This window comes from Larus michahellis, unplaced genomic scaffold (genome assembly GCF_964199755.1).
Source record: "Larus michahellis unplaced genomic scaffold, bLarMic1.1 SCAFFOLD_255, whole genome shotgun sequence".
Classification (NCBI taxonomy): Eukaryota; Metazoa; Chordata; class Aves; order Charadriiformes; family Laridae; genus Larus; species Larus michahellis.
The window spans coordinates 76,441-103,727 of NW_027436244.1; the positions used below are offsets into that span (position 1 = coordinate 76,441).

At 53.0% G+C, this 27,287-nt stretch overlaps 4 protein-coding genes across 4 annotated transcripts in view; 1 reads left to right on the forward strand and 3 right to left on the reverse strand.

The window, feature by feature from the left end:
• LOC141737140 (uncharacterized) overlaps positions 1 to 7,119 on the reverse strand; it is a 10,882-nt gene extending 3,763 nt beyond the window's left edge. The window contains exons 1-6 of the mRNA XM_074571761.1: positions 7,067 to 7,119; positions 6,722 to 6,906; positions 5,703 to 5,766; positions 5,491 to 5,615; positions 3,536 to 3,625; positions 110 to 253 (exon numbers count right to left, since the gene is read on the reverse strand). Of these exons, the coding sequence (XP_074427862.1) occupies positions 110 to 253; positions 3,536 to 3,625; positions 5,491 to 5,615; positions 5,703 to 5,766; positions 6,722 to 6,906; positions 7,067 to 7,119 (661 nt within the window). The remainder of the gene's footprint in view (positions 1 to 109; positions 254 to 3,535; positions 3,626 to 5,490; positions 5,616 to 5,702; positions 5,767 to 6,721; positions 6,907 to 7,066) is intronic.
• The window catches only part of LOC141737132 (fibrinogen-like protein 1-like protein), a 27,178-nt gene extending 17,510 nt beyond the window's left edge, over positions 1 to 9,668 (forward strand). The window contains exons 2-3 of the mRNA XM_074571750.1: positions 7,684 to 7,803; positions 9,034 to 9,668. Coding sequence (XP_074427851.1) covers positions 7,684 to 7,803; positions 9,034 to 9,668 — 755 coding nt within the window. The remainder of the gene's footprint in view (positions 1 to 7,683; positions 7,804 to 9,033) is intronic.
• A 2,800-nt stretch (positions 9,669 to 12,468) lies between these two features.
• Positions 12,469 to 16,585, reverse strand: LOC141737134 (angiopoietin-related protein 1-like). The gene is made up of 6 exons (XM_074571752.1): positions 16,511 to 16,585; positions 15,990 to 16,049; positions 15,249 to 15,495; positions 14,670 to 14,798; positions 14,032 to 14,163; positions 12,469 to 13,097 (listed from the first exon to the last, which is right to left on the reverse strand). The coding sequence occupies exons 1-6, from the start codon at positions 16,583 to 16,585 to the stop codon at positions 12,469 to 12,471; spliced, it is 1,272 nt and encodes a 423-aa protein (XP_074427853.1).
• A 584-nt stretch (positions 16,586 to 17,169) lies between these two features.
• LOC141737135 (sperm acrosome membrane-associated protein 6-like) lies at positions 17,170 to 25,122 on the reverse strand. Its single transcript, XM_074571753.1, is given in 13 exon segments — positions 17,170 to 17,234; positions 18,410 to 18,517; positions 19,093 to 19,358; positions 21,679 to 21,847; positions 22,158 to 22,311; positions 22,822 to 22,925; positions 23,190 to 23,267; positions 23,355 to 23,378; positions 23,626 to 23,694; positions 24,018 to 24,092; positions 24,596 to 24,760; positions 24,829 to 24,894; positions 25,065 to 25,122. Coding segments are annotated over 13 exon segments (1,401 nt in total).
• Between the last annotated feature and the right edge of the window lie 2,165 nt (positions 25,123 to 27,287).

The window sequence follows — 27,287 nt, forward strand, 5'->3', positions numbered from 1 at the left end:
AGTCCTTCCTCCACATTCCAGGGGTGTGTTTGGGTAAGTGCGGAGGTCTGTGTGGGATCTGATTGAACATGACCTTGTTTGCCACTCCCTACTGTGGTGGTATACTTACTGAGCTGAGAGGACTCTGGGGGAACATTCAGAATTTCATCCAGTGTGCCATTGAGGAGATGCAAGTTTTTTATGTCAAAGGCAGGAAGAGATGCTGCCAGGGCCAGCAGGCAGGTGAAAAGCAGGAGACAAAGGCGCTGGGTAGCTGAAATGGGAAGAGATTGGAAAAAGAAGAAAGAGATCATAACTCTTCCATTAGAGAGCCATCACTCCCATTTGACTCCTTTACTTGCAGAGTAAAATAGGAAAACAAAATTCTTTAGGTGTGGAGCTCCCTCTTGGAGCCATAAGCCCCAATTCACTCACGTAGATGAGCTGTCATATACTCATTGGCAGGAGATATTAGCAGTGGCACCTACTGTTGGTGGTTTCTGAGACAGAAGAAATGTGAAAACCTGGTCGAAACCCAAAGTGACTGTTATCAGAAATCCTAGGAAAAATGAGGTCTTGGGGCTGGAGACAACAAGCTGGAGATAACAGAGTGAGCATGGAGGGAGGAATCTCCTCCCAGCTGCCATCGTGCTCCTGTGACACACTCACGTGGGGTAAGCTGGGACTACGCCTGCCTCCAGTCCAGGTTTGTGGGGAGAGCCCTGATGTCTGGGTTGTGAACAAGCCCCAAGCAGGGCTGCGTGTATCTCTCTGCTCTGCATGAAAGCAGCGGGACTGAGAGGGGCAGCACAAACTTTCAGGAATTACTGTCTGGCTGGTGCAAATTATGTCCTTTATATTGTTATATGGCTACTTCAAAATTTCCATATGTAGTCAGCTGCTCAGGTTTGTTCTCATTCAGATCAGCTACAGAAACCACCACACTTTTTGCAATGTTAAATCTAAATAAAATAATAGAAAGTTTATCATGATTCCTAGACAGTGGGGCATTGTGGGGACACCTGCCCACGGGGAAATCTGTTCCTGATATGAGACACATAGCTCATGGTTACCAATGTGAAGCTCATGATTACCAATGTGATCCCTCCACAAAGTTCGAAAAGGAGCAGAGCCAAACGTATTGTACTGCTGCAGGATACTTGGGTTTGGCACCATCCCCTGAGATGGCTGAGAAGGAAAACAATCCATGATGCCGACCTGGAATCGCTGTGTGCGATTGCAGCCACCCTAGAGACAAGCACACCTTTCTGGGAATGCTCAGAGCCAAACAATCATTTGCGCTGGTTACAGTTTTACACCAAAGGTCTTTTAAACACATTTCAGTACAGCTGATGTGCTTCTCAATTCCTACCTAACATTTAGTGTCTTGATACACTGGTGTTTAGAGGCATGCTTAAAGACATCTCTTCTTTAGGCCACCAGAGAAGCAATGCTCTATCCGCTGCTGACCTGTTTCCCCATGAACAGTCATGAAAGGTCTGGGTAGGAAGGAAATGCAGAGGAGGAGATCAGCCTCTCCTGGGCATTCTCCTGGGGGCAGCAGTGTGCTTTTGAGCATCTAACCTCCAGATCTTTATACCTGTTCAATATTGCTGCTTAAGCAAGAATATCTAAAAAATCCACTTTCTATTCTAGAGCATTTAATACTTTCCTTGGAGAACCGAAAATTACAAAGAATGTTTGGTAAATATGAGGCCTGTAAAATGGGTGATCTGATGCTCCAGGGCTATACTGACACAGCTTGAAAATAGCAGAACATGCAGAATCCTGTTCTAGTTCCCAGCCCAGGGCACAGTGAGTCCAGAAAATATAATGGACTTAGCGCTGGGATGGCAAGGGTGTGGGGAGAAGGGAGCCCTGCAGAAGACTAAGGGCCAGGATGCCCTGCGACTTGCAGCCACGCACAGCAGTGCCGTGCCCTCCCATCCCATCCCACACTCACCCATGCCGTCTCTGCAGGGACCCCGCGGAGTGGGAAGCCGAGCGGGTTTGGCCTGGCTGGAGGGGTCACCCTGACAGTTATAGGGCTCAGCAGGCAAGGGGGGGTGGAGGCACGAGACCCACACCACAGCACTTTTCCTCTGGTTGGCAACAGGCTAGTGGTTTATGGCTTATTTGCTCTTCATCATTAAGTGATATGTCCTCAGACAATGAAGGCTCTGTCTCACAAAGGTGAAGGGCTTTTTTGAGAGGCAAAGCAAATAATTTAGTGCCAACAAGTGAATGCCTTAAAACAACCGTGATTTACAGTGCCTGGCTGCCCCCCTGCCCTGGCAGGGTTTTCCCGGGGAACGGCATCCTCTGGGCACCTCTGCACATTTCAACTCAAAAGTAAATACCCAGATGACATTCCTTCTCCCAGATGGAAATCAAACATCATGCGTAAATGGCTCTCTCCAGAGCAGGCATTGGATCCAACAGCCAATGGGGACCCCATTAGACCCTTAGGGAAGAGGTACTCTAGTGTTCCTGTCAAATTGTGCACTGAACTTCAGAAAGTGCCACTCCAGGTGCCTCCTGACGTGCCTGGCCTGCCACTACCACGTTGCCTCTTGAGCAATAAACACTGTGGTCTCCCCTGGCTCTGCGGCCCTTGCAGCAGTCACAAGGGAGTTTTGGGAATTGTGATGTGACACTGATGTAAAATGGTCTCACTTCAAGCCCTTCTCTGCTACCAGGAGCACTTACGCCATGGCTTTCTTACAGAAAATGCTAGACCTTCCTTTTCCTAGGGATCGATACCCTCTGTAATCTGAGTTATGAGGAATCCTTTATGCCAGGATCCACCTTGTGCTGGATAGCATAAGATGCCCAGAGCCTGCGGAGGAGCAGGGAGTGCTTTTGTCACAAGCTGTTCGCTTGCAGCATTGCAGGGGAAGGGTTGTGGGGGCTGCTCTGCATGCCCTGCTGCACTGCTGCATCTGCTCAACAGTAAGCGCAAGCAAAGGCAGGCAGCAACCCTCAGCAGAGCCTCACCAACAGCTTCCAGTCCCCAGGTGGCTTTTCCAGGAGGCTGTGGCCAGTGTTTGGGTTAGGATGTGCAAAGCAGGCAGGGGAAAGGCCATAGAGGGGTTTCAGAGAAATCCCCTCTGTCCCGGGGCCCAGCTTCTGCTCAGTATATGTTTGACACTGAAAGAGCCACAGCTGTGGCACAGATCTGTTTATTGCTGCATCCTGGGCTGCACCTGGAAAAATGCTGTCAGGAGGATGAGGGAAGGGATTATTCACTTCCACGTGTGAGATGACAGCTGGAGTGCTGTGTCCTCTGTGGGGCTCCCCTGTTCACAACAGTGACTAAAACTCCAGAAGTTGTCCAGCAAAGATCACCAAGACAGTCGAGGCAGGAGCACATGATATATGTGGACAAGCTAAGAAAGATAGGCTTGTTCAGCCCGGAGAAGGGAAGGCTGAGGTGGGATCTTGTTGCTGCTGCCTGCAGCTAACTGGTGGGAGGGTGGAGAGCAGATAGAGTCAGGCTCCTCAGAGCACTGTGTCTCATTTTGGACCCCTCATTACAAGAAACATATTGACAGACTGGAGCCAGTCCAGCGAAGGCCACCAGACTGGTCAGGGGCCTGGACCTCAGGATACGTTGGGAGAATCTGAGAGAACTGTGTTGCTCCTCCTGGAAAAGAGCGGGCAACGGGGAGGTCTTATTGCTGACTACAACTACCTCATGGGAGGATACAGAGAACATGGAGCCAGACTGTTCAAGGAGGGTCATGGTGGTGGGATAAGAAGCAATGGATCTAAGTTGGAACGTGGAAATTCCAGTTAGAAATAGGGACTTTTTTTTAGATGAGGTTGGTCAAACACTGAAACAGGTGCCCAGAGGGAGGCTGCGGAATTTCTGTCCTTAGAGGTGTTCAAGACTTGACTGCATAAGGACCCGATTTTTTAGGTCTGCTTTGAGCAGGGTTGGACTAGATGGCCTCCAGAGGTCCCTCACAACCTAAATTATTCTATCACCCTGTGATTCTATGAATGTCCTTGGAGGCACACAGGGATAGGATGAGAGGCAGTGGACATAAAGGAAAGGAGAGCAATTAGAATTAGATAAAAAAATTTAGCCTGAAAGTGTTCCAAACTGAAAAAAAAAATAAAAAGAGAAGTTGTGAGACCTCCATTCCTTGACATATTTACAACTGACCCAGACATGACCCTAAGCAACCCATTCTAAGTTGTCCCTGCTTTGGCCTCAAGATCAGACATTTGGAAGTCTTCTTGGTCTCAGTTACCCTGTGTTTCCCCGGTTATCTGAAGACCCCCCCCCACTCCAGCCCTTACGCCTCTGTATTTCTGCAGGAACACAGTCATGGCACCAGGCCTTCTGCAAGATGCAGAGGTGGCTGCAGCAGAACATGCCTTAAGAAGCCATTCTGTGAGCCCAAAGAGCTACAGCAAACGCCTGAGGACCTATGGAGCATGAGAGACCTGTGCAGCCCCGCCACGCCAGGGTGATTTGCTCTTTCAGCATCAACTGCTACTATCATGGCTCTGAGTGCCCCAGTAGGCCTTAATGGCTGGTGACCAGTCCTACCTGAGACCTTCACCTGGGCCCATGAGGCCTGTTTCAGGTGGGCCCTGGGCCTTCAGTCCTAACCTTACCACTCTGTGTGAGTACTGGTCTCCAGTCCCCGCTCTGTCCTTGTTTTCTGGATGGATCTTGGACCTGTAGATAGATAGCTTATTTCCTGGATGGACCGCTCAAATCCATGTTGTAGCTTATCTCCAGCCCTGCCTTTTGCACTATGTCCTTTTGTTCAGGATCTCGGATGCAACTGACTGCTCGCCTTGCCTGGAGCTGTTGCCAACACTCAGACCTGGCGGGACGGAGCCCCGCCAGCAAGGGCATTGCCTCCTCAGGCTTCACCCTTGGCTTGTGGTTTGCCTGCCCATGGGGAGCAGCCCACCTTTGCTGCTCCCAGAGAGCTGGCTCATGCCTTCGTTCCCTCCTGAGCCCTGGATGGTGGCCCCTGCTCTCCCTCTCTGGAGTGCAACCTCTGGTTTTTGTCCTCAGCTCTGCCTTCAACCTGTATCTGTTCAGAGGTCCTCTAGGACCTGTTTTCTTAGAACGAGGTCTTATGTCAGCATGATCTAGAAAACCTTTTTTTGACAGCTTTGAAGACACCGTCCCCTGGAGCATTTGAGCTAAAGTCAAACCCAGGGTCTCTGCTGGAGTGTAGATAAGCTCTCCTGTTGACACACCGTTTCTTTGAAGGAAATACCATTTACATCTATTTGGAGCAGCCCAGTGGAGCCTGCTGTACACAGGGGCAGGGGAGGACTTCCTCTGCATGACTTGTGGGGCCCATGTGCCTGCTGTATCTGTCAGCCCTGTTGCCAGCAGTGATCCCAGTGGTGGCTCAGCAACAGCAGCAGCCTGCCTGCAGCCCCAGAACAGGCACCCCAGCACACCCCAAGGGGTTGCATTGCTCAGTGCTGGCATTAGCTCTGGAGACAGTTCATGGAAGTCCCTAAGTCACCCACTTCCCCTGCCCCCACAGAAAGTGTACATGGCCTCTCTGCCTGGGGTCCTTCTTCCCAGGGCAGCGTGGGCCCTTCCTCCATGGACTTGTGAGTGCAGCTTGTATCGTTCTTCCAAATTGTAGAGGCTGCGGACAAGGGCTCCCAACCTCAAACCAATCAAGCACAAGTGAGATCTAAGGGTTCAGATGGAAGTTGATCCAGGGATCCCTTACCTTGGAGAGTTCTGGATGCTGCTGTCCATCCAGACCTGCAAGTTGCACTGCTTGATGTGGGCTCCTGCAGTATGAAAAGTTTGGTGGGAGCCTCAGCTTGACACTGGCTTGTTGTGAACACCAGGTTTAAAGCTGTGCCATGCAGAAGACATCTGGTGAGTCTCAAAAAACAAAGGAGAAGTAGAAGGGCCACATCTTTATCCTCTTAAAATTGGCTGGCCAAGGCGATGGAGCTGTCTGCACCTTCTGTCATGAAGAACAGCCCTCCCAAACAGTCTGTCCTGTGAGCATTTTGCTCCTGTAGAGGAAACAACCCCTAGTCAACATTGCTGGGGCTGAGAGTTGGGGGTGGATCTGCAGGGTGTCACCAGGCCAAAGACAAGGATTGGGAAGGAGAGTAGCAAAGAGACCCACAGGGCTATGGTTGTTACCTGGAGCCCTTGCCCAGGTTTGTTACCTGAAGCCCAAGCATGCAGATTGGGGTGCTGGGGGACACTGTATATACAGTGACTTCTGGCTGCTAGACACTGGTTCCAGCCCAATGACTGATCCTGAAACCTTCCAGCAGAGAGTTAGCAAGCAGGCATGTCTCTTGAGGACTTGTCCTCATCTTTCCAAGGTCACCTTGGGACTGGGCAAAATAGGAGACCTAATCTCTCTTCCTTTGCCAGTTTCTGTGTGTATGTCCTTAAAAAGCTAGGTCTCTCCACTTCAGTTTGATCATGGCTCTCCAGAATTTGCTCCAAGTGAGCAATTCATATGTAGTGTTTGTAGCTGGGAGAGTCAATAATTGAAATCCCTCATCATGGAGCCGATTATTTTATACTTCTCTGGCTGGAGAGGCATGCCTCCCTCCCCTCAGGGGCTTTAGTTGTGCTGTCATGGGATCTGAAAACTGCTCGAGTCACAGTCTGCAAGTGCCTCCTTGTGCCTCTACAAACAACAAGTGCGAACACAAGTGGGTGTGTGCAGTGCCTATAAAGTCACCGTGGAAAGTTTGGCATGGGAGGGTACACTACTGGACTCCTGCTCTCTGCTCAGCTGTGCTGTTGTGATGGGTGAGTTATCTTCCCAGTGGCACACTGCATTCATGTGTGGTGCTGGGCTCAGACAAGATCTGACCAGGGTGAGTATACAAAGGCCCAAGATAGTTAGCAGGGCAGCAGCCACGACCTTGCCTGGGTGAGGCATGCTTCCAGGCTCCCTGGTAGCAGAAGGGGTGCAATACAAAAGAACCAAACCACACACATGCTTGGTGCCAGCTTGTGCTTTCCCCAGGCTACCTCTGCCCTGTATTCCCATGTCCTATGAAGAGAGGCTAATGTGGAGACCTAGATTTAAACTTGGTCCTTTCCCTTACTGACCAATGCGTGTGGCATGTGGTTGCATAGGAGTCCTTCCCCAGGCATGATGGCATCTCCCCAGTAAATGAGTTAGTGCAGGGTGCAGAGTGTGCTGGTGGCCAGCACAGAGGGTTTGGGCTTGTGTCACTATGTGGGCCCAGGAGACTTCCTGCTGTCTGCTTGGGAGACGGTATCTGTCCAATACATCCTTTGTATCTGGTTTCCCACTAGCTGTCATCTGGCTGGAGTGGCTTATATAAAAGGCTTAAGCATGATCACTCCAAAAAGAACTGTTTCTTGGATACCTCCCTCCTGGCAGACTGCTCTCCCCAGATCTAGCTGTGTCTTTGTCCTCTCTTAGCTACCCTTGGGCTGCAGGTTCCGAGAACAGGTCTGCAGGTTTCTGTCTGGTGCCGGGAAGGGGCTGATCAGGAGGGTGACAAGGCCATTTCTCACCTTGCTTCACCCCTGCAGGGGCAGAGCGTGCACCGAAGCTGCAGTTCCCACCACCCCAGGAGCCCCCTGGTCCTGCTTGTGCCCTGTGGCTCTGCCTCCGCTGGTCCGAGCTCCCCGGGGGCCAACAGAAAGGGCAGAGGGGGCTGCCCAGGGATCCTAATGGTGGGCCCTTTCCTCCTCAGGGTTCCAGGCTGGGACAAGTTGGCTCCGTGGGGACCTTGTCCTCCTACCCACAGTGGTGGCGATGCTTCTCCTTTGCGCAAGTGCTGGCCCAGCAGCACCCACTGCCGGCTCCCGGAGTGGTGAGTATGGAGTGGGTGGGGGAACGGACTGGGCACTGAGGGGCACAGCAGGATAGTGTCTCCCTAGCTCAGCACTGACAGTCAGGTCTGCTAAGTGCTAGGAAAGCCAGCATGCACCCGGGCTGATGCGCAACATAAGGACTCTCACAAAAACCCCTGGGCTGTGGCTTGTAAGGTAAGCAGCCTGCCACCTGTCAAGCCATCCTCATCCCCTTGGTGGCACCATGCTGGGATTGCTCTCTGGTGCTTATGTCTTTTTACACTTCAGTTCTAGGAGAGATCCTCCCACCATTTTGGGTTTTTTTCAGCTGTTGTTGGATTAGGAGTATTCCCTTCCTCCCTGCAAGGGAAGTTAACACTCCCTGCAAGGCCCGTGTGCCTGAGAAAAGCAAAATTTCATGGGCTGAATTGGAATTACCCACGGCAAATTGTCCCTCATCAGACAAAAAACAAGAAAAAAAAATTAGTCAGCAAATGAGTTTAGCAAGTAAGTCATGACAGATCAGTCCTGCTAAGAGATAAACTGCTATAAGCTGGAGGAAGAAATGCCTATGAAATCAAGGTAGAACTTTAGGAAGAAATTCTTTGCTGTGAGGGTGGTGAGCCCCTGGCCCAGGTTGCCCAGAGAAGCTGTGGCTGCCCCATCCCTGGAGGGGTTCAAGGCCAGGTTGGATGGGACTTTGAGCAACCTGATCAAGTGTGAGGTGTCCCTGCGCAGGGCAGGGGGGTTGGAACAAGATGATCTTTAAGGTCCCTTCCAACACAAACCATTCTATGATTCTTTTGCAATACCATGACCCCCAGGGAAAACATAAATTTTCATTACACATCCTCATTCAGTGCAGCATTTTGGACAGTTCTGATCCTTGCAAGAGCTCAGCTTAATGTATCAAGGGCCTTGTGTGAGGGCCAGACATACTTGGAGGACATCACTGGCACCTGGAAGATTTTTTTCCCTCTTCTCTCAGCCAGATGCATTAGAAGGCTCCAAATGAAATAGGAAGTCATGAGAAATAGATCCTAGGGCTCTTACCAGGGCCACTGACTTAGAGACCTTTGGTTGCGCTGCGGAAAAGCTACTCTACACTGTGGAGTAGACCACAGAAAAAACCAGCCCTTTTTGTCCTGAGTCCTCACTCCCAGGACAAGGAGCTCCTTGTTGTCCTGACAGACTCATATGACCCTTCTCTCTCCCACCCCACCATCTGTTTGCCACTGCTGCTGTCACAGGATTCCCCGCAGACTGCAGCCATCTTCGCAAGAACAGCCCCAGCGGGGTGTACGTCATCCAGCCAGCAGGGTCACCCCCACGGGTGGTGTGGTGTGACATGGACACCGAAGGCAAGGGCTGGACTGTTGTCCAGAGAAACTCTCATGACACTGAGATCACATGGAAGCAATCCTGGACCACCTACAAGTATGGCTTTGGGAACGTGCGGGGCGATCACTGGCTGGGCACCGAGTACCTGCACCTGCTGACGCAGCAGGGCACCTACAAGGTCCGCTTCATCGTGTGGAATAAAGCCAACATCACCCATTACGCCGAGTACGACATCTTCAGGGTGGAGAGTGAGGCTAGTGGGTACCCACTGAGGCTGGGCCGGTTTTCTGGTGATGGGGATGACTACCTGACCAGCTATTACCCTAAGAAGGGGGGCATACACGACAACATGAAGTTCAGCACAACCGACAGGGACCAGGACCAGTACAGCGGGAACTGTGCCAACAGCTACGGGGGCTGGTGGTACGACAAGTGCCAGAACGTCCTGCTCAATGCCAAAAAAAAAATCCTTTGGCCAGGATTCTGCGATAATGGCGACTGTGCATCCTCCCTCATTCTGGTCAAACCCACAGACGTGTGCTGACCATGCTGCAGTGCCCAGCCCCCCCGGGAGCCTGCGGGAGTGCCCCATCCCCAGCTCAGTGCCCCCTTCCCACGCCTGCCAACAGCCCTGCGCCAGCCCCAGTGCACGTCCTGCGCTGCCTGCAGCTCCTGCACCACCACCAGCTGAAAGACAGCGGCTCCGGGGCTCAGGAGCAATCGCCCGGAGCCCTGGGCATGCGGGCAGCTTCACCCAGTGCCACGGTGCTGGCCAGCACTGGGACGCAGGCACTGGTTTGGGGTGGGTGCGCCCATCCTGTCCTGGGGAGGGGGAAACGGTGCAAGTTCCCTTCCCTGTGCAATCGGTCTATTCCTGCTTTGCTCAGGCCCTGCTCCCTCCCCGGGCCCCACATGCCCCACAGCTCTGCTACCCATGGTGGGAGAAATCAGCTGCAATAAACCCTGGAGCCAGACTTTGCTGCCTTGTGTCTACCTGCTGCCGTGACACTGCACGGAAGCGTGGGGGGATCACTCTGTCCAGACCTCAGGGTGGTGGACCTGGAGGAAAGAAGGTGTATTATGCAGGTCCTCTCCTGGGCAAGGAGACACAGCTGCCCAAGGGATGTCAGATATCCCTGGGACATGCAGAGCTCACCTCTCCCAGGGCTGGTGTGGTGGCTGCTACTTTGAAGATGATTTGCTCAGGCAGTGCTGGGCCAGGTCAACTGTGGAGCTGGTTCTGCTCCCAGGCTGAGCTGGTGCAGAGCTGATGCGGCATGCAGGGCATTTGTGCCGATTTAGCTTTTTTTTTTTCTCCTGAAATATTTCAATGTTCCACAGTGAAAGGCCTGACATGCATTCTCCCTGCTGCTGACGACCCCAGCATCAGCATGTAGCACAAGCTTTTCTCCCTTTGGTATGGTTGCTGTACACAGCTGAACACAGCTGTTGTACCTAATTCTGTCTGTGGTTTGGTCCTCAGGCCTCTGGACACAATGGTGCTTCCGGTCACTTGTTCCAGCCGCTGCGCACTGAACCGTGGCTGTAAGGCTATGATTAACTAACAGAGTCAGCAAAGCCCAGTATTTTGCAAAACCTTTGCCCATAGTTTGCCCCTGTCCATGGCTGTGTGGTTGCTCTACACTGGGAAAGGGAAGAAACCACCATGGATTGGCATGTGGAGAGGGTGGTGGGCTCCCTGAGGGCATGAGAGATGCGGGTAAGTCAGTCCGATCGTACTCTGACACAGAGAGGGAATGTGGCTATGGATCTCCTTTGTGGTGGAGAGAAGTTTGAACTTAGGGCTTGAAAGAAGTCACGGTTCCTCTCCTCTGTCTTTGGAAGAAAAGCTGAGCCCAAGGAAGGCTTATGGCTGTGAATCCTGAACAACTTGGCACTCTCAGGTCAAGATATGTAACTGAGGTCCCAGGGCACCCTGGGAGCTATGGCAGGGCCGTGTTCCTGAAGAGGCTGCACAGCCAGCCTTGGCTGCCCTGGAGCCATTGGTGGGCCTGCAGTCCTGATGCATGGTGAGATGAATGTAGGAGGGTGCTGCTAGTTGAGAAAGGCTTCCCAGTTTACGCTGACTTGAGAGTAGTATTTCTGGACTGAGAGATATGTCTGCTGCTTTAAAAAATCATTTGCACTCCAGCCTGGATGCAAATGGAGGGGAGACGCTTGACATAAAAGGACTGCAGGTTCCTGGTAAACAGCAATTTGCTCAGGAGTCAGCAATGCAGTGTTGAAGGTGACCTGCATCCTGGGCTGTATTAGCAAGAGTACAGCCAGCAGAACATCACTCCCTTCTGCTCAGCACTGGGAGACCACATCACGGGTACCATGTCCACTGTTGAGCTATCCAGTGCACAGAGATCACCATACTGGAGCAAGCCGATATGGACCCAAGCTAATCCAGGCTGCCTCATCTCTTAAACCTGCCCCAGATATCCCAACCATGCAATGCTGCGTGGCCTTGCAGTGCTGTTGCCCTTTCTTCCCTGTCCGTTCTTCCAGTCACCTCCCAAGGCCTGGGCCACCATTCACAAGGTTCACAAGGCAGGACGACGCTGGCCTGGCCAGCTGTCTCTGGTTAGCTCCAGGTCATGGCTGGTAGGGCTGAACCGAGCTCTTCCCTTCTGCCCTCAGTGCTTGCTCTTGGCCATGTGGTACTGCATTCCCTTTTTGAAAGATACCCACCTTGAAACCCAAGTTTCTTCTTTAAGTGAAAGCTTTGTCTTTAATTCCTCATTTGAGTCTTATGATAAATTTTCCCTTTGAAAGCCTTTTCTCACTGCACCAGGAGCCTCAGGTTTACTCCTGGCAAGAAGCTATCAGCAGTTATGAGAAGCTCCCAAAGAAAAGAAGGACATTTGCAAATGTTTGTGCAGATTCTGAAAGCAATTTTATTCTGCAGGGTGAACACAGATTACAGCAGGAATATGGTGCATACATGGCCTGCCTGGGCCCAGAGCAGCTTAGATCAGGTTACCTAGTGATGACTGATCTTTTTCTGCTGAAGTAATCTATCCCACAAAGCTTAAAGAGAATAAGACTTTGTTGGATCAGGAGGTTTTTAGGTTTCTGAGCATAATTTTCTCCCCATAAGGAACATGCTTGGAAACCACAGTTTATAAAGACTTGTTTGAATAATAAGCCCTAAAAACCCACCACAAGTTAAAGGCCAGAGACAAAGCAGGAAGCTTTGCTAATTTTCAAGAGAAGAGGAGAAGAAAACAGCTCTTGATGTACAGGAACAACCCTATTCACCCCTAGCCAGCAAAACGGGTCCCTGCAGGGCACTGGTCTGACCATGTGCCCAGTTCAGACAGGAGCTGGAAAGAGTACTAGTGGTACGGAGCTGGTTTGATGAGGATGGCAGAAGCTTTGCAGTTCCCGTTGCACAGGCTGCCCCACGTTATGCCCCCCTTCACGTTCAGCTGTACAGAATAACATGCTGAGTACCACCACCCGCCCCCAGACCGGGAGGCACAGTTCCCTCTGTAAGTGTCCTGATCCCGATCTTTTGTGGAGAACTTCATGCTGTTGTGCACATTCCTGGGATTGTCTGAGTCCATGGCATCCTCTGCTGTCCCAGAGTACGTTCCCAGTGTCAGCCGGTAGCCATGGGACTCATCTTCCAGGCTGAAGAGGCTGTAGTCTGCAAACTTCATGGTGTTTGAGGCATCCCAGATGACAAACCTGACCTGGTAGACCTTCTGCCTGGAGATCTGATGGATGTACTCAGTGCCCAGCCAGTACTCGCTGCGCACGTTCCCAAAGCCGTACTTGTAGGTGTTCCAGGACTCAGCCCAGGTGATCTCTGTGCCCTGATGGTTCCTCTGGATGACCGTCCAGCCCCCACCCGCCACATTCATTTCGCAGTACACCATGATGGGGTGCAGGCCAGTGGGCTGGATGACGTAGACGTCACTGGGGCTGCCAGTGGGAATCTCGCTGCAGTCCCTGGGCCAACCTGGGGCAGGAGAGAGGGTGATTTAAAAAAAGCTTGTGCAACAGGACAAGACCATGTTTCACCCTGTGGCAGGATAGAGGGACATCTGGCCAGAGTACCTGGGGGATAATCAGCTGTCCCAGCCCAGAGAGGTCAATGTGCTTGGCTGGAGGCGAGAGTGAGCTGGCCTCAGCCCTCTGTTCCTCTTCCACATGGGACACCTAACAGGAGGCAGCCCCAGTGAAAGGCCCCAGACCCACTGGGCTATACTGGTATCAGGCTAGGAGATTGATATGGACACTAGTGGGCTCCTTTGGATCTCCTGAAAAAGGGGTTGTGTCACTAAAACAGGGTCATGTTGGGGAGGAAGGTGAAGAGGACCTTGCCTCTGCCTATGACTGAGGGAACAGGAATAAAATGACACCTTCAAGCACACAGACACCCTTACCAGTCTGGACAGTGCACACACAGACACAGACACACACACACAGAGCACTGCAGCCTGCACTGAGTACACATCCTCACATCCACCATCCTCCATCCTGGAGCAGGGCCAGGGCCAGGGACGGCATAGGGCCCTACCCCACCCGGAGCTGGCTGCACATGAGCACAAAACACTGGATGCCCCCTGAGCTGACGGGTGTGGTGTCCCCATGCTCGCTTGCTGCAGGACCTCCCACTGCAGTTAAGGTCATCCTATCAGATGGGCAGAGCTCCTCTCCCTAGCTGGACAAAGCCTGGCGTTGATGCCACCTCTCCCCAGCCCACTTGCCTGTATACACTATGGAGGCGTGATTCGGATCTGAGACATCATAACACACCCTCTCCCAAGCGTCATTTTACAAAGCCTCCACTGGCCCAGAGCATGGGCTGAGGCTGTTCACCAGCCAGGACTGACCCAGACCAAGGAACTGAAAGGGGCTGGTGAGAGCAATGCCCACCGGATGCTACATACTGGTTTTCTTCAGAGCAGTCGCCGAAGTGTTGGAGGGAGATTTCTTGAAGATATTTAGGGTTTGTATATGCCTGAAGTGGCCTGGGGCAGCCAAGACCAGCACGCAAGCAAGGAGTAGAAGGCACTGGGCTGCTAGAAAGGGAAAAGATGGAGAAAAGATGAGATGTGACCCTCCACCCAGAGAGGCGGGAAATACGATGGCTCCAGCACTGCACAGTGTAACACGACCATGTGAGATGCATGCTGGGCACCATCAGACTGGTCTGTGCAAGCTGGAAAGCTTGCCAACTCTTTTGCCCAAGGTGTAGACAACCTTTCCTTTTCCCCTTGACTATCTCCTGAAAAGTCATGCATGAGAGAGTTTTGGGTGGAACAAAGCACCCAACAAATAACTGAGCCAAGTTTCATTCCTGGCCCCTGAAGCAGGGGACTGGCTGGGGTGATCCAGAAAGCAGGGCACAACCTGCCGGTGTTCAAAGGGGTGGCCGGTGAGCCTGCCCTCAGAGGGTACGGGTGCCACTGCTCCCCATCGGCATGCAAGGACCAGTGCACGGAGCCTCTTCCTGTTGCTGGGCTGCCCTACCTGTGCTCGTCCCACCATGATCGAGGAGCACCCCACTTCCCAGCCCAGTACTCACTCATGGCGTCCAGGCGGGAATGCCCTCTGGAGTGCAAAGCTGTGGAGAGACGGGTCTCAGAGGCATTTGTAGTGCCCTCTGCAGTGGGTGGGGTGAGTGGGTCCTGCCCCACTCCCGACTTCCTTTCTCCTGGAGGAGGGAATCAGGCTGGGTTTCCTTTGTGCCCTTAAAAAACACAAGCTGAGATGAAGGTGCCTGTGGTTCTAGGTGCGTAGCTTCCCAAGCAGCAAAGAAAATAACGCCCGTGCCAGCAAGAGTCCTTGGAATGGTCTCTTCTGTGAGTGCTCAGCTCTTTGGATGGAATTTCCCCTGGGAACAGCATATTTGGGAGCTTTGGAGAGTGCAGCTCAGTAAATAAACACTTGAATGCCAGTCACCAACCACTATGGTGAGCAAACGCTGGGGACGTCCCCACCTCCCACCATTTCAGCAGGGTGCTGCCAGGTCAATTGGTTCTTGTTTAATGTGCTTTTGATAAGCCCAGCCTAGCTCTCGGTGGGGAAGTCAGAGCAGCCCCGAGACTCCCAGAAAGACTGACTGTTAAGGGACAGTATTTGGAGCGGTTGGTGTTTTCCAGACTGCATGACAGCAGGCAGAGGGTTGTGGCAGAGGTGATCTCTGTCTGGGGGAAGCGGGAGAGGTCTCTATTCCCCAGTGGGCCACGGTCCTGATCTGCAAGGAGGCAGCTGAATGGGCCTGCTGAAAGACACTGCCTAAAAGGTTTCTGTAGTTTGGGAGACTGGTCATGCAGGATGGCTACAGAGGAAAGCAAGTGTCTGCCCAGGAATGAAGCGAAACTGGGCAGATGGAGGGCAGCAATGGGGATCTGAGCATGTACAGAGGGGGAATGGCAAGGTCTGAACGTGCACAGAGGGGAAAGGAGAAAGCTTGACCCTGTGTGCATGGAGAGGGAATGGTGGGGATCTGAGTGTGCGTGGAGGGAAAATGGAGGGGAACTGAAAGCGCGCAAAGGGACTGGAAGGGATCTGATGGTGGAAGCCATAGGAACTGACCACCCAGAGAAGGGACGGGTGGGATCTGAGTGTTCATGGAGGGTAACAGTCGGAATCTGAGGGCACTTGTCATGGAAAAGAGGGATGTGAGTGTGCACAAAGGGGAGAAGTCAGCACTAAAGCAGACACTGAGAGGAACAGAGGAGATCTGCATATTCAAGGAGGGGAACAGAAGAGATCTGTTTGCATACAGAGGGAAATGGGGGACCCCGGAGCATACAAGCTGGGGACTGGAGGGCATCGGTTTGTGCAAGGAGGACAGCGGAGGGGTTCCAAGAGAGCACAATGAGGGGAACAGAGAGGGTACGAAAGCAGCTTGATAGGAATGGAGAGCATCTGAGAGCGCTTGGAAGTGAACAGAATGAGTCTGAGGGGACCCAGAAGCACCCAGAAGGGAACAGGGGGAATTTGAAAACAGGTAGACGGGGCAAGGTTTGGATGTAAGGCACTCAGAAAGGATAGCAAGGACTGGGGGGTGCCCAAAGGGGAGTGGAGGAGATCTGAGCATGCATGGATGGGAACTGCAGGGTTCCAAGGCACAGGTAGGGGAGAAGAGAGGATGTACAAGCACTCAAAAGGGAATGGGGGGTAACTGAGGGTCCACAGGGGGGAACAGAGGGAGCCTGAGCATGCATAGAGAAGAATGGAAGGGACCAGAGTGGCATGTCGGGGAATAAAGACTGCATGGAGGGGATCTGCATGCACACAGAATCGAATAAATGTTTTTGATGTGCCTTCTAATGCTCACCAAGGTCTTTTCTTTGCTCTCCGGTGCAACCCAGAGGCTTACATTTGGTCCTCTCATGCCCTAAGAATCACTTCATTTACCTTTTGGTGCACCCAAAAGAAGGTGCACCTTCGGATGCCTCCAATTTCCCTCCTGTACACCTCAGACTGCTCCATTTTCCTGCTGGTGCTGCCTAGAGCCCCCCCATTTTCTTTGCGGTGCATCCCAGTGTCCTACATCTGCTTTCCCTTTCATGCCAGAGCCCTCCCTATGCCCTCAGGTGCTCCTCAAGCCCTCCACTGCCTTCTCATGCACCCTGTTTCCCTTTGCAAATCCTGTCACCCCAGAGACCATTGCAGGGTCCTGGGCAGCAGGCACTTCTTTGTGCAGGACGCTCAGTAGAAAGTCAGGATAAGACTTCGGTCTGGAGATAGTGACAGTCCATTGCTTGCTGAGGCCACAGACCCAGCATGTCTGCAGAGACAGGGAAGTCTGAAGTCAAGCCTGGAGGTCGGGTCAGTGGGTCCCATCAGGGGCAGAACTGAAGGAATAAGACTGGGCGCAGATGTAGCTGCTGCACAGCTGCCAGGTAGCCAGTGGTAAAGGCGCAGCTTAAAAGCAGCTTTCCAGGGGAAGGAGGAGCAGGTCCTTACTTCTAGCTTTTTTCACAACAGCCCTTTTCAGTGAAGTAGTTGACTTTGGAGATGGCTAGCTAAACTCCTTAACTCAGTGAACTGCGCTCTGAGAAGGGGGAAGGGACTCAAGCGTGCTGGCATCGGCCAGCCCTCACAATCAGGGAATCTCTGGAACCACCCATGCAGAGCCCTGTGATAGGGGAAGCAACACCTGATGGCTCCTCAGGCTAGCTCCTGCTTTGCGATCTGGGTCTTCTCTTCCCACAGGGAAGCACAGGGATCCCAAGTGCCAGTTAAAGACAGGTTTGTACTTTGATAACTAGGGCCAAAGGATAGAGTCTCTGAGTGCTCAAGTGCCACAGTTATTCCAAGGTCTCTGGACTTATGGCCCCAGCATGCGTTCTCCCATCTGTAACAGTGACAGTGTTTGGGGTGAGTTAGGTAAGGGTCTGCGTGCTTTGGGCAAATTCAGAGGCCACAAACCTATGGGAGGCCCTTGATTCAACCAGTGGATTATTTTGGAGGGTGTTCCCATCCAGGAGGGTGAGGATAGGGGGTAGTGTGAAGTGGCACCTTAAGAAGCATGGCCTGACTGGGTCCTCTTTGCTGCCATTGAAGTAGGATGTTTTCTGGCACTGGGGAAACAAGGGGTTTGCTGAGGCAGGTAGCAATGTGACAGCCTCTCTTGCCGTCTCATTGGGATGAGATGGCAAGATGAGAAAGGACCTCTTGGTCACCTGGTCCAACCACCTCCTCAAGAAAGGTCAGGTACAGCAGTCCACCCAGGAGAGTGTCCGGTTGGGTTTTGAATATCCCCAGGGATGGAGGCTCCCTCCCTGGCCAACCTGTGCCAGTGTTTGAACACTCCCACAGCGAAAAAGTGTTTTCTTGTGTTCAGATGGAACTGCCTGTATGTCAGTTTGTGCTCACTGGCTCTTGTCTTGGCACTGGGCACCACTGGAAAGAGTCTGTCTCCTACTTCTTCATTCTGTCCCTTCAGGTATTTATATACATTGATAAGATCCCTCTCTGAGCATTCTCTTCTCCAGGCTGAACAGTCCCAGCTCTCTGAGCCTTTCCTCAAAGGAGAGATGCTCTAGTCCCTTAATCATCTTTGAGGCCCTTTGATGGACTTCGTCTAGCATGTCCATGTATCTTTTGCATTGGCGAGCCCAGAACTGGAGTTCAGGTATGGCCTCACCAGTGCTGAATAAAGGGAAAGGATCACCTCCCTTGACCTGCTGGCAACACTGCTCCTAATGCAGCCCAGGATGCTGTTGGCATTCTTTATCATGACTGTACATTGCTGGTTGATGCTCAATTTCTTGCCTGCCAGGATCTCCATGTCCTTTTTTGCAGACCTACCTTGCAGATAGGTGACCCCAGGATTGACTCCTGGAGAACACCACTGGTCACTGATGTCCAACTGGACTTTGTGCCACTGATCAGCATTCTCTGGGCCTGTCCATTTGGCTAGTTTTCAGTACACCTCCCTGTTCACTTATCTAACCCATATTTTCCCAGTTGGTCTGTTAGGCTGTTTTGGGAGACAGTGTCAAAAGCTTAATAAAATTGAAGTAAACAATATCCACTGCTCTTCCCTCCTCCATCATGCTAGTCCCTCATTGTAGAAGGCTACCGGGTTACTTAAATATGATTTCCCCTTTGTAAATCCATGCTGACTACTTCAGATCACTTTCTTGTCTTTCATGTGCCTGGAAATGGTTTCCAGGACTAGCTGTTTCGTCATCTTCCCAGGGATCAAGGTGACACTAAACAGCCTGTGGTTCCCTGGGTCTTTCTTCTTGCTGCTGAAGATAGGAGTGACATTTACTTTCCTCCAGTCTTCAGGTACTTCTCCCAGTTGCCAGGATCAATCAAAGAATACTGAGAGTGGCCTTGCAATGACATTTGCCAGCTTCCTCAGCACTTGCGGGTGCATTCCATCAGGGCCCATGGAGTTCTGTATGTCCAGTTTGCTTAAGCAAACTGGATCCTCTTTCCCTGATCCCCTAACCTGATCCTCTTTCACCAAGAGTACGTCTTACTTGCTTCAGACTTTCCGCTGATCTCTTGTGCCTGGGATTCCCAAAGGATGGTCTTCCCAGTAAATATACCAGTGAAGAACTCATTGAGTACCTTGGCCTTTCCCATGTCCTGTGTCACCAGAGCCTCTGAACAGGGATTCAGCAGCAGACCCACGTTTTCCCTAGTATACCTTTTGTTTATGTAGTTGTAGAAATCTTTCTTGCTGCCCTTCACACCTCTTGCCAGATCTAACTCCAGGCCAGCCTTGGCTTTCCCAGCCCCATCCCTGAATGATTGGACAGTATCTCTTTATTCCATCAGCCATCATACTCCACTTCCCTCTCTTGAACACTTCCTTTGTAAGTCTGAGTTTACTCAGGAACTCCTTGCTTATCCACACAAGCCTGCTACTTCTGCTTGATTTCTTGCTTGTTTGCAGGAAATATATTAGAAAAAAACCTGATGTAAACATATATAATAAAACCATGTCCCCTGTCTCCATCTACTTTTTTGCTTTTGGGGTGATCAGTGTGGGCTGGTGGCCCCCACTTCCATGGGTTCCTCTGCTTGGGGTGCAAGGTAGGTGGTGCAGAGCCATGGAACACCACCTCTGAGGAGTCTTGTACGTTCTCTGATGCACTGCCAGCCTTCTCTCAAAAAGTGATAGCCAGGCCCGACAACTGCCTCAGTCTCTGGGGAGGGTCCAGTGTGGCTGTCTCATCACTGAGACCCTCAGTCAGCCCCAACCCGCAGTGGGCCATAAGGGCTCATTCCCCCGAGTCAGTCCCTTTGGACAGCCTCAGGAACTGGATTTTGTGCTTGGCTGCTGATGGCTTCCATGATAGAGCTCCGTCAAGGCTGTCTGGACTGCTGCTGTACAGCTAAGCCCCCCCAAAATGGTTCCAGAGCATGCAATAAGGAGTCAAGGTCCTGGAGGTCAGGGTCACTGAACTCCATGTAGCAGGTGACCATGTAGCAAGCCCTCCACTGTGGGACTGCAGCAAACCAGCTCCCTTCCTGCCCTCGCCGGCTCTATGTTGCGCTGAGCCCCTCCAGCCCTTGTCGTGGCCTGTGGCCGAGACAAGAAAAAAGTCCTAGAGGTCTGAGAGAACGGGAGAGCTCACGCCTGGTGGCAGCATCTTTTTGCCACTCTCCTTTGCCAGTTGTGTATGCTCCTGTCATCAGCATTCAGGGTGGGAAGAGCTTCATCCCCTTCCCTTTGCTTCACACAGCTGTACACCTGAGGACAACCTGTGACCGAAAGTAGTGTGGTTTCCACCACCCCCACCGCCTTACCCAGCCCACTTGTCAGCAGCAGAAGAATCATAGAATCATAGAATCTTCATGGTTGGAAAGGACCTTTGAGATCATCGAGTCCAACCACAGGAATAGGCAGGGACCACAAAACCACAGTGTGTTCCTAATGGATTCCTCTGATGAGACATGTGAGCTGCAGCCTCCAGGATGAGCACACGGTGGCTCTGTTGTGTTACCAGATGACTGCAAGAGGAGGTCCTTGCTGGGATCAGGATTGGCCTCTGTGTGATGGAAGAGCACAGGCTTGGGCTTCAGCCCAGAGATTGCAGCTCAGGCTCCTCAATCATAACCAGCACTGACAGCTTTTAGGGAAACAGAGGAGAATAACTTGGCATCCATAGCGGCCATGACATACAAAGGTATGTATCTTTGATACATAGGTATCCAGAGAAAGCTTTCCTACAGGTAGCAGTCTGAACTTCCCTCAGTGCTAGCTGTTGAAATGAAGGGTTAGGAGGGTCAGAACTATATTTTGGACTTCTTACACACTGCCCAGTACCCAGTTTTTCTGTATGAAGCCCAAGACCCCCATATCTCTATCTCCAGCATAATCCAGACTTTTTGAACTCTGTGGTTCTCTTTTCAGATTGCTCTCATCTGCACATGCCACCCCTAATGCAAGAAAAGCAATTGGAGAAATTTTGGTCTTCGGCGATGGATCCACGTGTCAAGCTCTCCTAAGGTGAATCCAGGCATCTGGAATCCCCTGGGGAACCCTGTTGTCCAGGTCTGTGGGATGTCCAGGGGTCATTGAGGTCTAGGAGCCTTCGGCATTGCCAGATGGCCCTGGGAGGCAGAAGGAGAAATGGGGAAAGAGGAGGAGGGGGGAGGGGACCCTATATCCCCGCCTGGGGAGGGAGCAGGGGGGGAAGGGGAGGGGGGATCATGGGGCATCTGAGGGGTCCTGTGAGCAACTGATGGGTCTAAGGGTGAAAGTATGGGACCATGGGGGCAACTGGGAGCAACTGACTGTAACTGGGGCCCTCAGACGGACACTAGGGGTTCTGGGGAAAATGGGGGAAAGTGACAGGATCCCAGGGGCAATTAGGGAACCTGGAGGAAGCAAGGTAGCCTGGAGTGGTCCTAGGTGCAAGGGAGGGGTCCCGGAATGGGCCAGAGGACAATGGGCCAGGGGGAAATAGGAGGCCCTGTGAGTTTAGGAGTCCTAGCAGTCTATGGCCCAAGGAAATCCCAAGGGACTCAAGGCCCAGGGGTGGGGGCGTGTTGAGAGTCCCATGCTGGTCTGCGGGGAGCCCGAGATGCATGGGGATTTTGAGGGTAAGGTTTACCATGTCAGGAGGACTCACATCAGCAGCAGCACGAGCGCCATCGAGCCAAGTGCCAGCCCCAGCCCCAGCGACACCATGTGGTGCAGGGGGGTCGTGCCATGGGGCCAGAGCAGCACAGCTTTGAACTGAGCCTGGAGTCCCTGATCTGCTTTCACGTTTCCCTCTGATACTGTGGAGACATAGGCACCTCAGGTCATGGGGCATTGCCCCCACCAGGGACCAGGTGCCCCTACAGCACCTGCTCCAGCCACAGACCTCACCACCCCCCAGGGATCCAGGTGTCTCGGGGTCCCTGCACCATCCCAGATGCCCCACTGCCCTCAGAGGAGCCAGGCATCAGGACCTGCTCCAATCCACCTGTCCATGATGGACCCTCTTCACACCGTCATGCACCCCCCTCCCATGGACCCAAGGGTCTGAGGTCCTCCTCCACCCCACATTGCCCGCTGCCCCGAGGGTGCTCAGGTGTCTCGGCGCACCATTGAGGTAGAAGTACTTGCGGACCAAGGGCTCAGAAAGGACCCCCAGGTGACAGGCGATGGTTCCTGGAGTGGGGTGCTGGAGGGTCAGACTGAGAGGTCCCTCTGCACTCCCCTGCAGCTCCTCAAACAGCGCCAGATCCTGTGTGCGCAGCTGGGGCATGGGGGAACACATCAGCGCAGCATGGTCCACCAGGTACACGAAACAACACACGTCGTGCAAAGACACCCATGTCCTGCACATGCTTGTCATGTCCCCTTTATGCTTCTTGTACCCTTGGCTCATGCGTGTGCATGCACCTGATGTCCCAGAGGTGCTCCTTATGCCCTCTGTGTGTGCGCACACAGGGACGCACAAGCAGAGCATATGCAAAAGTCACTCCCTTCGCACACGTGTGCACACAAGTGCACATAATCTGCAAACACATGAGTGACCTGCCTCCTGCTCGTGTGCACCCTTCATGTAGCTGAACACATGCTTGCATCCTGTGCATACTTACACACACAGTACTCATAGCACACATACCTGCTGTATAAGCAATACCTGTATCTATTGACAGTCCTCTCCCCAAGTGCACAACTATATTCATGCAGGCCTTGCTACCCATGCCCAGCCCTCTCATGAATGTCTACGTACACCCTTACACAGGCATGTGCAACTCACATCCTTGGCAAACATCCAGGTAATGGGCAGGTTCGGGGGGGTGGCAAAGGGCACATCGCAGTGCAGCGTGATGGCTTCCTCCGCGTGGGCCCACGTATCCTGCACTGGGAGCATTGACAGGCACATCGGTTCACATCTGCTCATGCACTTACAGGAATGATTGTGCTCCTGTGCGGCTGCACGTGTTCATGTGCTCGCAGTGGGGATGGGTAAGCATGTACCTTGGCACACGCTTGTGCGCTAATGGTGAGCCCAGCAGGCGTGCCCACATGTGAGAAACGAGGGTTGCCCCCAGAGCCCTGGAGGCACCCAGCTCCGGGGTGGCGCTTAGCCCAGCTTGGATGCCTGGGTCTACCATGGCCCCATACCTGGGCAGTCCAGGGGAAACTGGCAGTCCACAAGGCGGCAGGTAGCACACTGGAAGACACGGGCAGCTGGCTGGTACCCTGGGAGGAAGAGACTTGGTGGTCCCAGGGGGATGGGAGATGTACTAGGGGACAGGGGGCTGGCAAGACAGAGTGATGGGCACTCACCACAGGGCGGGACACAGGCTGGAGCTGGTGGGGAGGAAGCAGCATTAGACTGGGGATCATTGGGGATCCACATGCCTGTGATGAGCTGTCAGGGCTCAGCCCTTGTCCAGCCCAGAGGGGGTCCCTGAGGGTGTCTCCAGGATGGGGGTGTCCAGGGTGGGGGTTCCTGGGGTGTAGACGTCCAGGGTTGGGGTCCCTGTAACAGTCCCTTGAGTGGGGGTCCCAGGGGTACCCCAGGAGTCCTGGGTGGGTGTCCCTACTGGCCCCATACCTTCCTCCAGCTGGCTCAGCTTCACCCAGATTATGTTCACGGCTTCCTGCAGAGACACTTCAAAGGACTCTGGGGTGTCCCAGATGTCCAGGTGAGACAATGTGCTCTCCCCTCAATCCCCACGAGAGCTCCCCAGGCCCTACAGATCCCCTGTACAACTCACTTCGACCCCATATATCCATCGTGGAGTCCCATATATACCCAAATACCCCTTCAAAAACTCCCAGAAGCCGTATACCTTGAAGGCCATGTACCCCCAGGATTCTTGAAATATCCCCTTACAGACATCCATATATTCTATACCTCACTACACCTCCTATTCAAGGCCTCCACGCCCATCCCCCAGGACCCATGTCCTGGCCCCCCTCACATGTCCCACATCCTCTGCTCACTCATGTCCCTCTGCTTCTCCAGAAAATGCAGGGCATCCATGATGATTTCCCGAAGTGCCTCGTGCTGCTCTGACCCTAGGACCAGTACGGGGTTGAGGTTGGAGGTTCAGGACAGGAGGGTCTGGTACAGGCTGGGGGTTTCTGAGGGTTCCTGGAGTCCTGATCAGGGTTTAGGGATACTGAGAAGGGTTAGGTATCCCTGGGGATAGGGAGTCCCCAGTGTGTCCCTGGTTAGGGTCAGGTGATTATCAGGGTCCCAGCCAAGGTTGGGGTTCCTAGAGGCCCCTGGGGTCCAGGTCAGGACTGGGAAGAACTTGGCATGGTTCGGTATCCTTAGGGTGCCTGTCTGGGGTGGTTCCTGGGGTCCTCATTTAGGAAAGGGGTCCCTAACTGCTCAGGATCCTGGCCAGTGTCAGTGTGAGGGCCTTGGTTGAAGTGGGGAACCCCAGAGGGTCCTGTTCAGGCCAGGGGTCCCCGTTGGGATGAAGGTCCCTGGTGGGATGGAGGTGCCAGTTAGGACCTTACACCTTGGGCAGGGTTCCTGTTGGGTTGGGTGTCCCTGCGGTCCCATGACGCACCCACAACGACAGAGGTGAGTGGCACAGCAGCCTGGACGAGGGCCTCAAGGCAGTGTTGATGTCGGGGGTCCTTGGCAGGGGACCCAGTAATGTCATGGCAGAGCCATGCCCACTGAATGGGGGGTCCAAAGCAGAGCAGGCAGGGGTGCGCCCCAGGGAGCCATGACACCAGGGCCACCACTGCCACAAGCCAGGTCCCCCTGCCTGGATGCTTTGGTTTCCAGGGAGCCAGGGGGCCAGCACCAGCTTCAGAGGAATCCACCGCCACCCCTTGGCCCCAGAGCATAGCACCCAGATGCCTGGGTCCCCAGGGAACAGCCAGGGTTCCTAGGCGGAGCCCCGGTCCCTAGGTCTCCAGGTAACAGCAGGGTTCCGAGGCGGAGCCTGGGTGCCTGAATCCCCAGGGGACAGTGGGGTTCCTAGGCAGGTCCCAGGTGCCTGGGTCCCCTCTTGAGAGGAGTGGCGATACCCAGACACATGGGTCCCCTCAGGTGCGTGGGCTGGAGAAGGGGCTCCCAGTACCTCATTTTGGTCTCCCCAAATCCTCTACCTTCAGTCCTTGCCAGTCACATTATTTAGTGTCCCCAAATCCCCTATATTTAGATGTCTAATTCCTCACCTTCACCCCTTATAATCCTGTCTTGTCAGCATCCCCAGTAGCTTGTAGTTCCCAAATCCCCTTCTTTGAAACCTATGCAAGGCTTCTCCTTTTCATTCCACGAACACCTCCATACTCGCCCGCCAAGGGGAGCTGCTCTGGGATGGCCCAGCCCGCAGCAGAGTGTCAGGTTTTGGTGCACAGAGGTGTTTCCTGAGGCAGGGAAATGCCAGGGCAGCAGAGCAACCACAGCCACCCCCACACCTATGAAAAAGAGCCTGGGGAGCACAAGCGACCAGGAGCGTGGCAAAAGAGCAGGCAAATGTGGGGCATTAGGGCGTGATCACTCTGCCAGTTCGAGAGGTGAGGTCAGCCAGTGGTTGTCACCCTCTCAGAAGGAGCTCAGCTGTGGTCTCCACCCGACGGAATGCCAGGACCTCTGTACTCGCCAGAGTGGAAGTGGCAACCCAGACAGAATTCCCACAAAAAATGTGCAGCCATCCAGGTCTTGGGCCGCAGGGAGTGCCAGAGCCTTTTGCTGATGACAGCTGGCAGCCGTGAGAACAATGGTATGAGGTGTGACCAGGGGGATGATCTGCTCAGCCTGGTGGCAGAGCTATGGGAGGAAGTAGAAAGGTGAAGGAGCATCGTGAGAGAGACTGGTGGAACTGTTCTCTGCACTCCCTGAGACAGAAACAGGAACAGACACCAAAATAAAACCAAGATCAAGGGGATCCTCTATCCTCTCCCTGCCAGGCTGAAGGCAGTAGCTTAAAGGAAAGGAATGAATGGAGGCAAGTCCACACTTGGGGTGGCAGATGAACCCCCTCCTTGCCCACCCTGCTCTCCCAGGTGCCTCTGTACAACAGGTACGAGGCTTTGGATGTGGAAGGCCAGTCAATGGATGATGTGGATGATGGTCCATCTACACCAGAGATGTTGCAAGGTCAGAAAGGCTCACTCCTCTATCAGGACCACCTCCATGAGGAAGAAAAGACAGGTTTCAGTTGTAGGTGATTCCCCTCTGAGGGGAACAGAGGGTCCAATATGTTGGACAGACCCTTCTCTTAGGGAAGTCTGCCGCCTCCCTGGGGCCTGGGTTAAGGACATCACTAGGAAACTTTCTAGCCTGGTACAGCCCTCGGACTATCACGCATTACTGCTCTTCCATGTGGGTAGTAATGAAGCTGCAATGCGTAGTCCCAGGACAACCAAAAGAGGCTTCAGGGCCTTGGGATGGTAAGGGAATCTGGAGCACAGTTTTTTTTTTTCCTCTCTCCTTCCAGTTGTGAGCAGCAACACTGGAAGAAACAGACAGACCCAGTCTATTAATACATAGCTCTGTGGCTGGTGTCACTGCCATAATTTTGGGTTTTTCGATAATAGGATGGCCTGCATGGCACCAGGCCTGCTGGTGCCAGATGGGATTCACCTTTCTCAAAGCGGAAGAGGGTCTTTGCTCAGAAGCTAGTGGGACTCATTGACAGAGCTTTAGACTAGGCTTGAAGGGGGAGGGGGATGATATCAGGCTTCCCTTGCGGGATGTCATGCCAAGGTTAGAGGGATGGGGTGCAAGTGAGGGCACTCAGCTTGTTGCTCTGAGACATGCTGGGTATACTGCAGCACACTTGAGGTCCTACGGAGATGAGCGAGGGGCTCCTGAGGTAATAGGAGCCAACAGGGAAACATCATTCATAGAATCATAGAATCATAGAATCTTCATGGTTGGAAAGGACCTTTGAGATCATCGAGTCCAACCATACACACACACAAAAAACCAACCAAACCCCTACAATCTCGGCCACTAGAGCGTGCCCTGAAGTGCCAAATCTAGATGTTCCTTGAATCCCTCTAGGGATGGTGACTCAACCACCTCCCTGGGCAGGCTGTTCCAGTGCCTGACCACTCTTTCAATAAAGTCATTCTTCCTAATATCTAATCTAAACCTCCCCTGCTGCAACTTCAGCCCATTTCCTCTGGTCCTGTCATTATTCACCTGGGAGAAGAGGCCAACACCCACCTCTCTCCAACCTCTTTTCAGGTACTTGTAGAGGGCAATGAGGTCTCCCCTCAGCCTCCTCTTCCCCAAGCTAA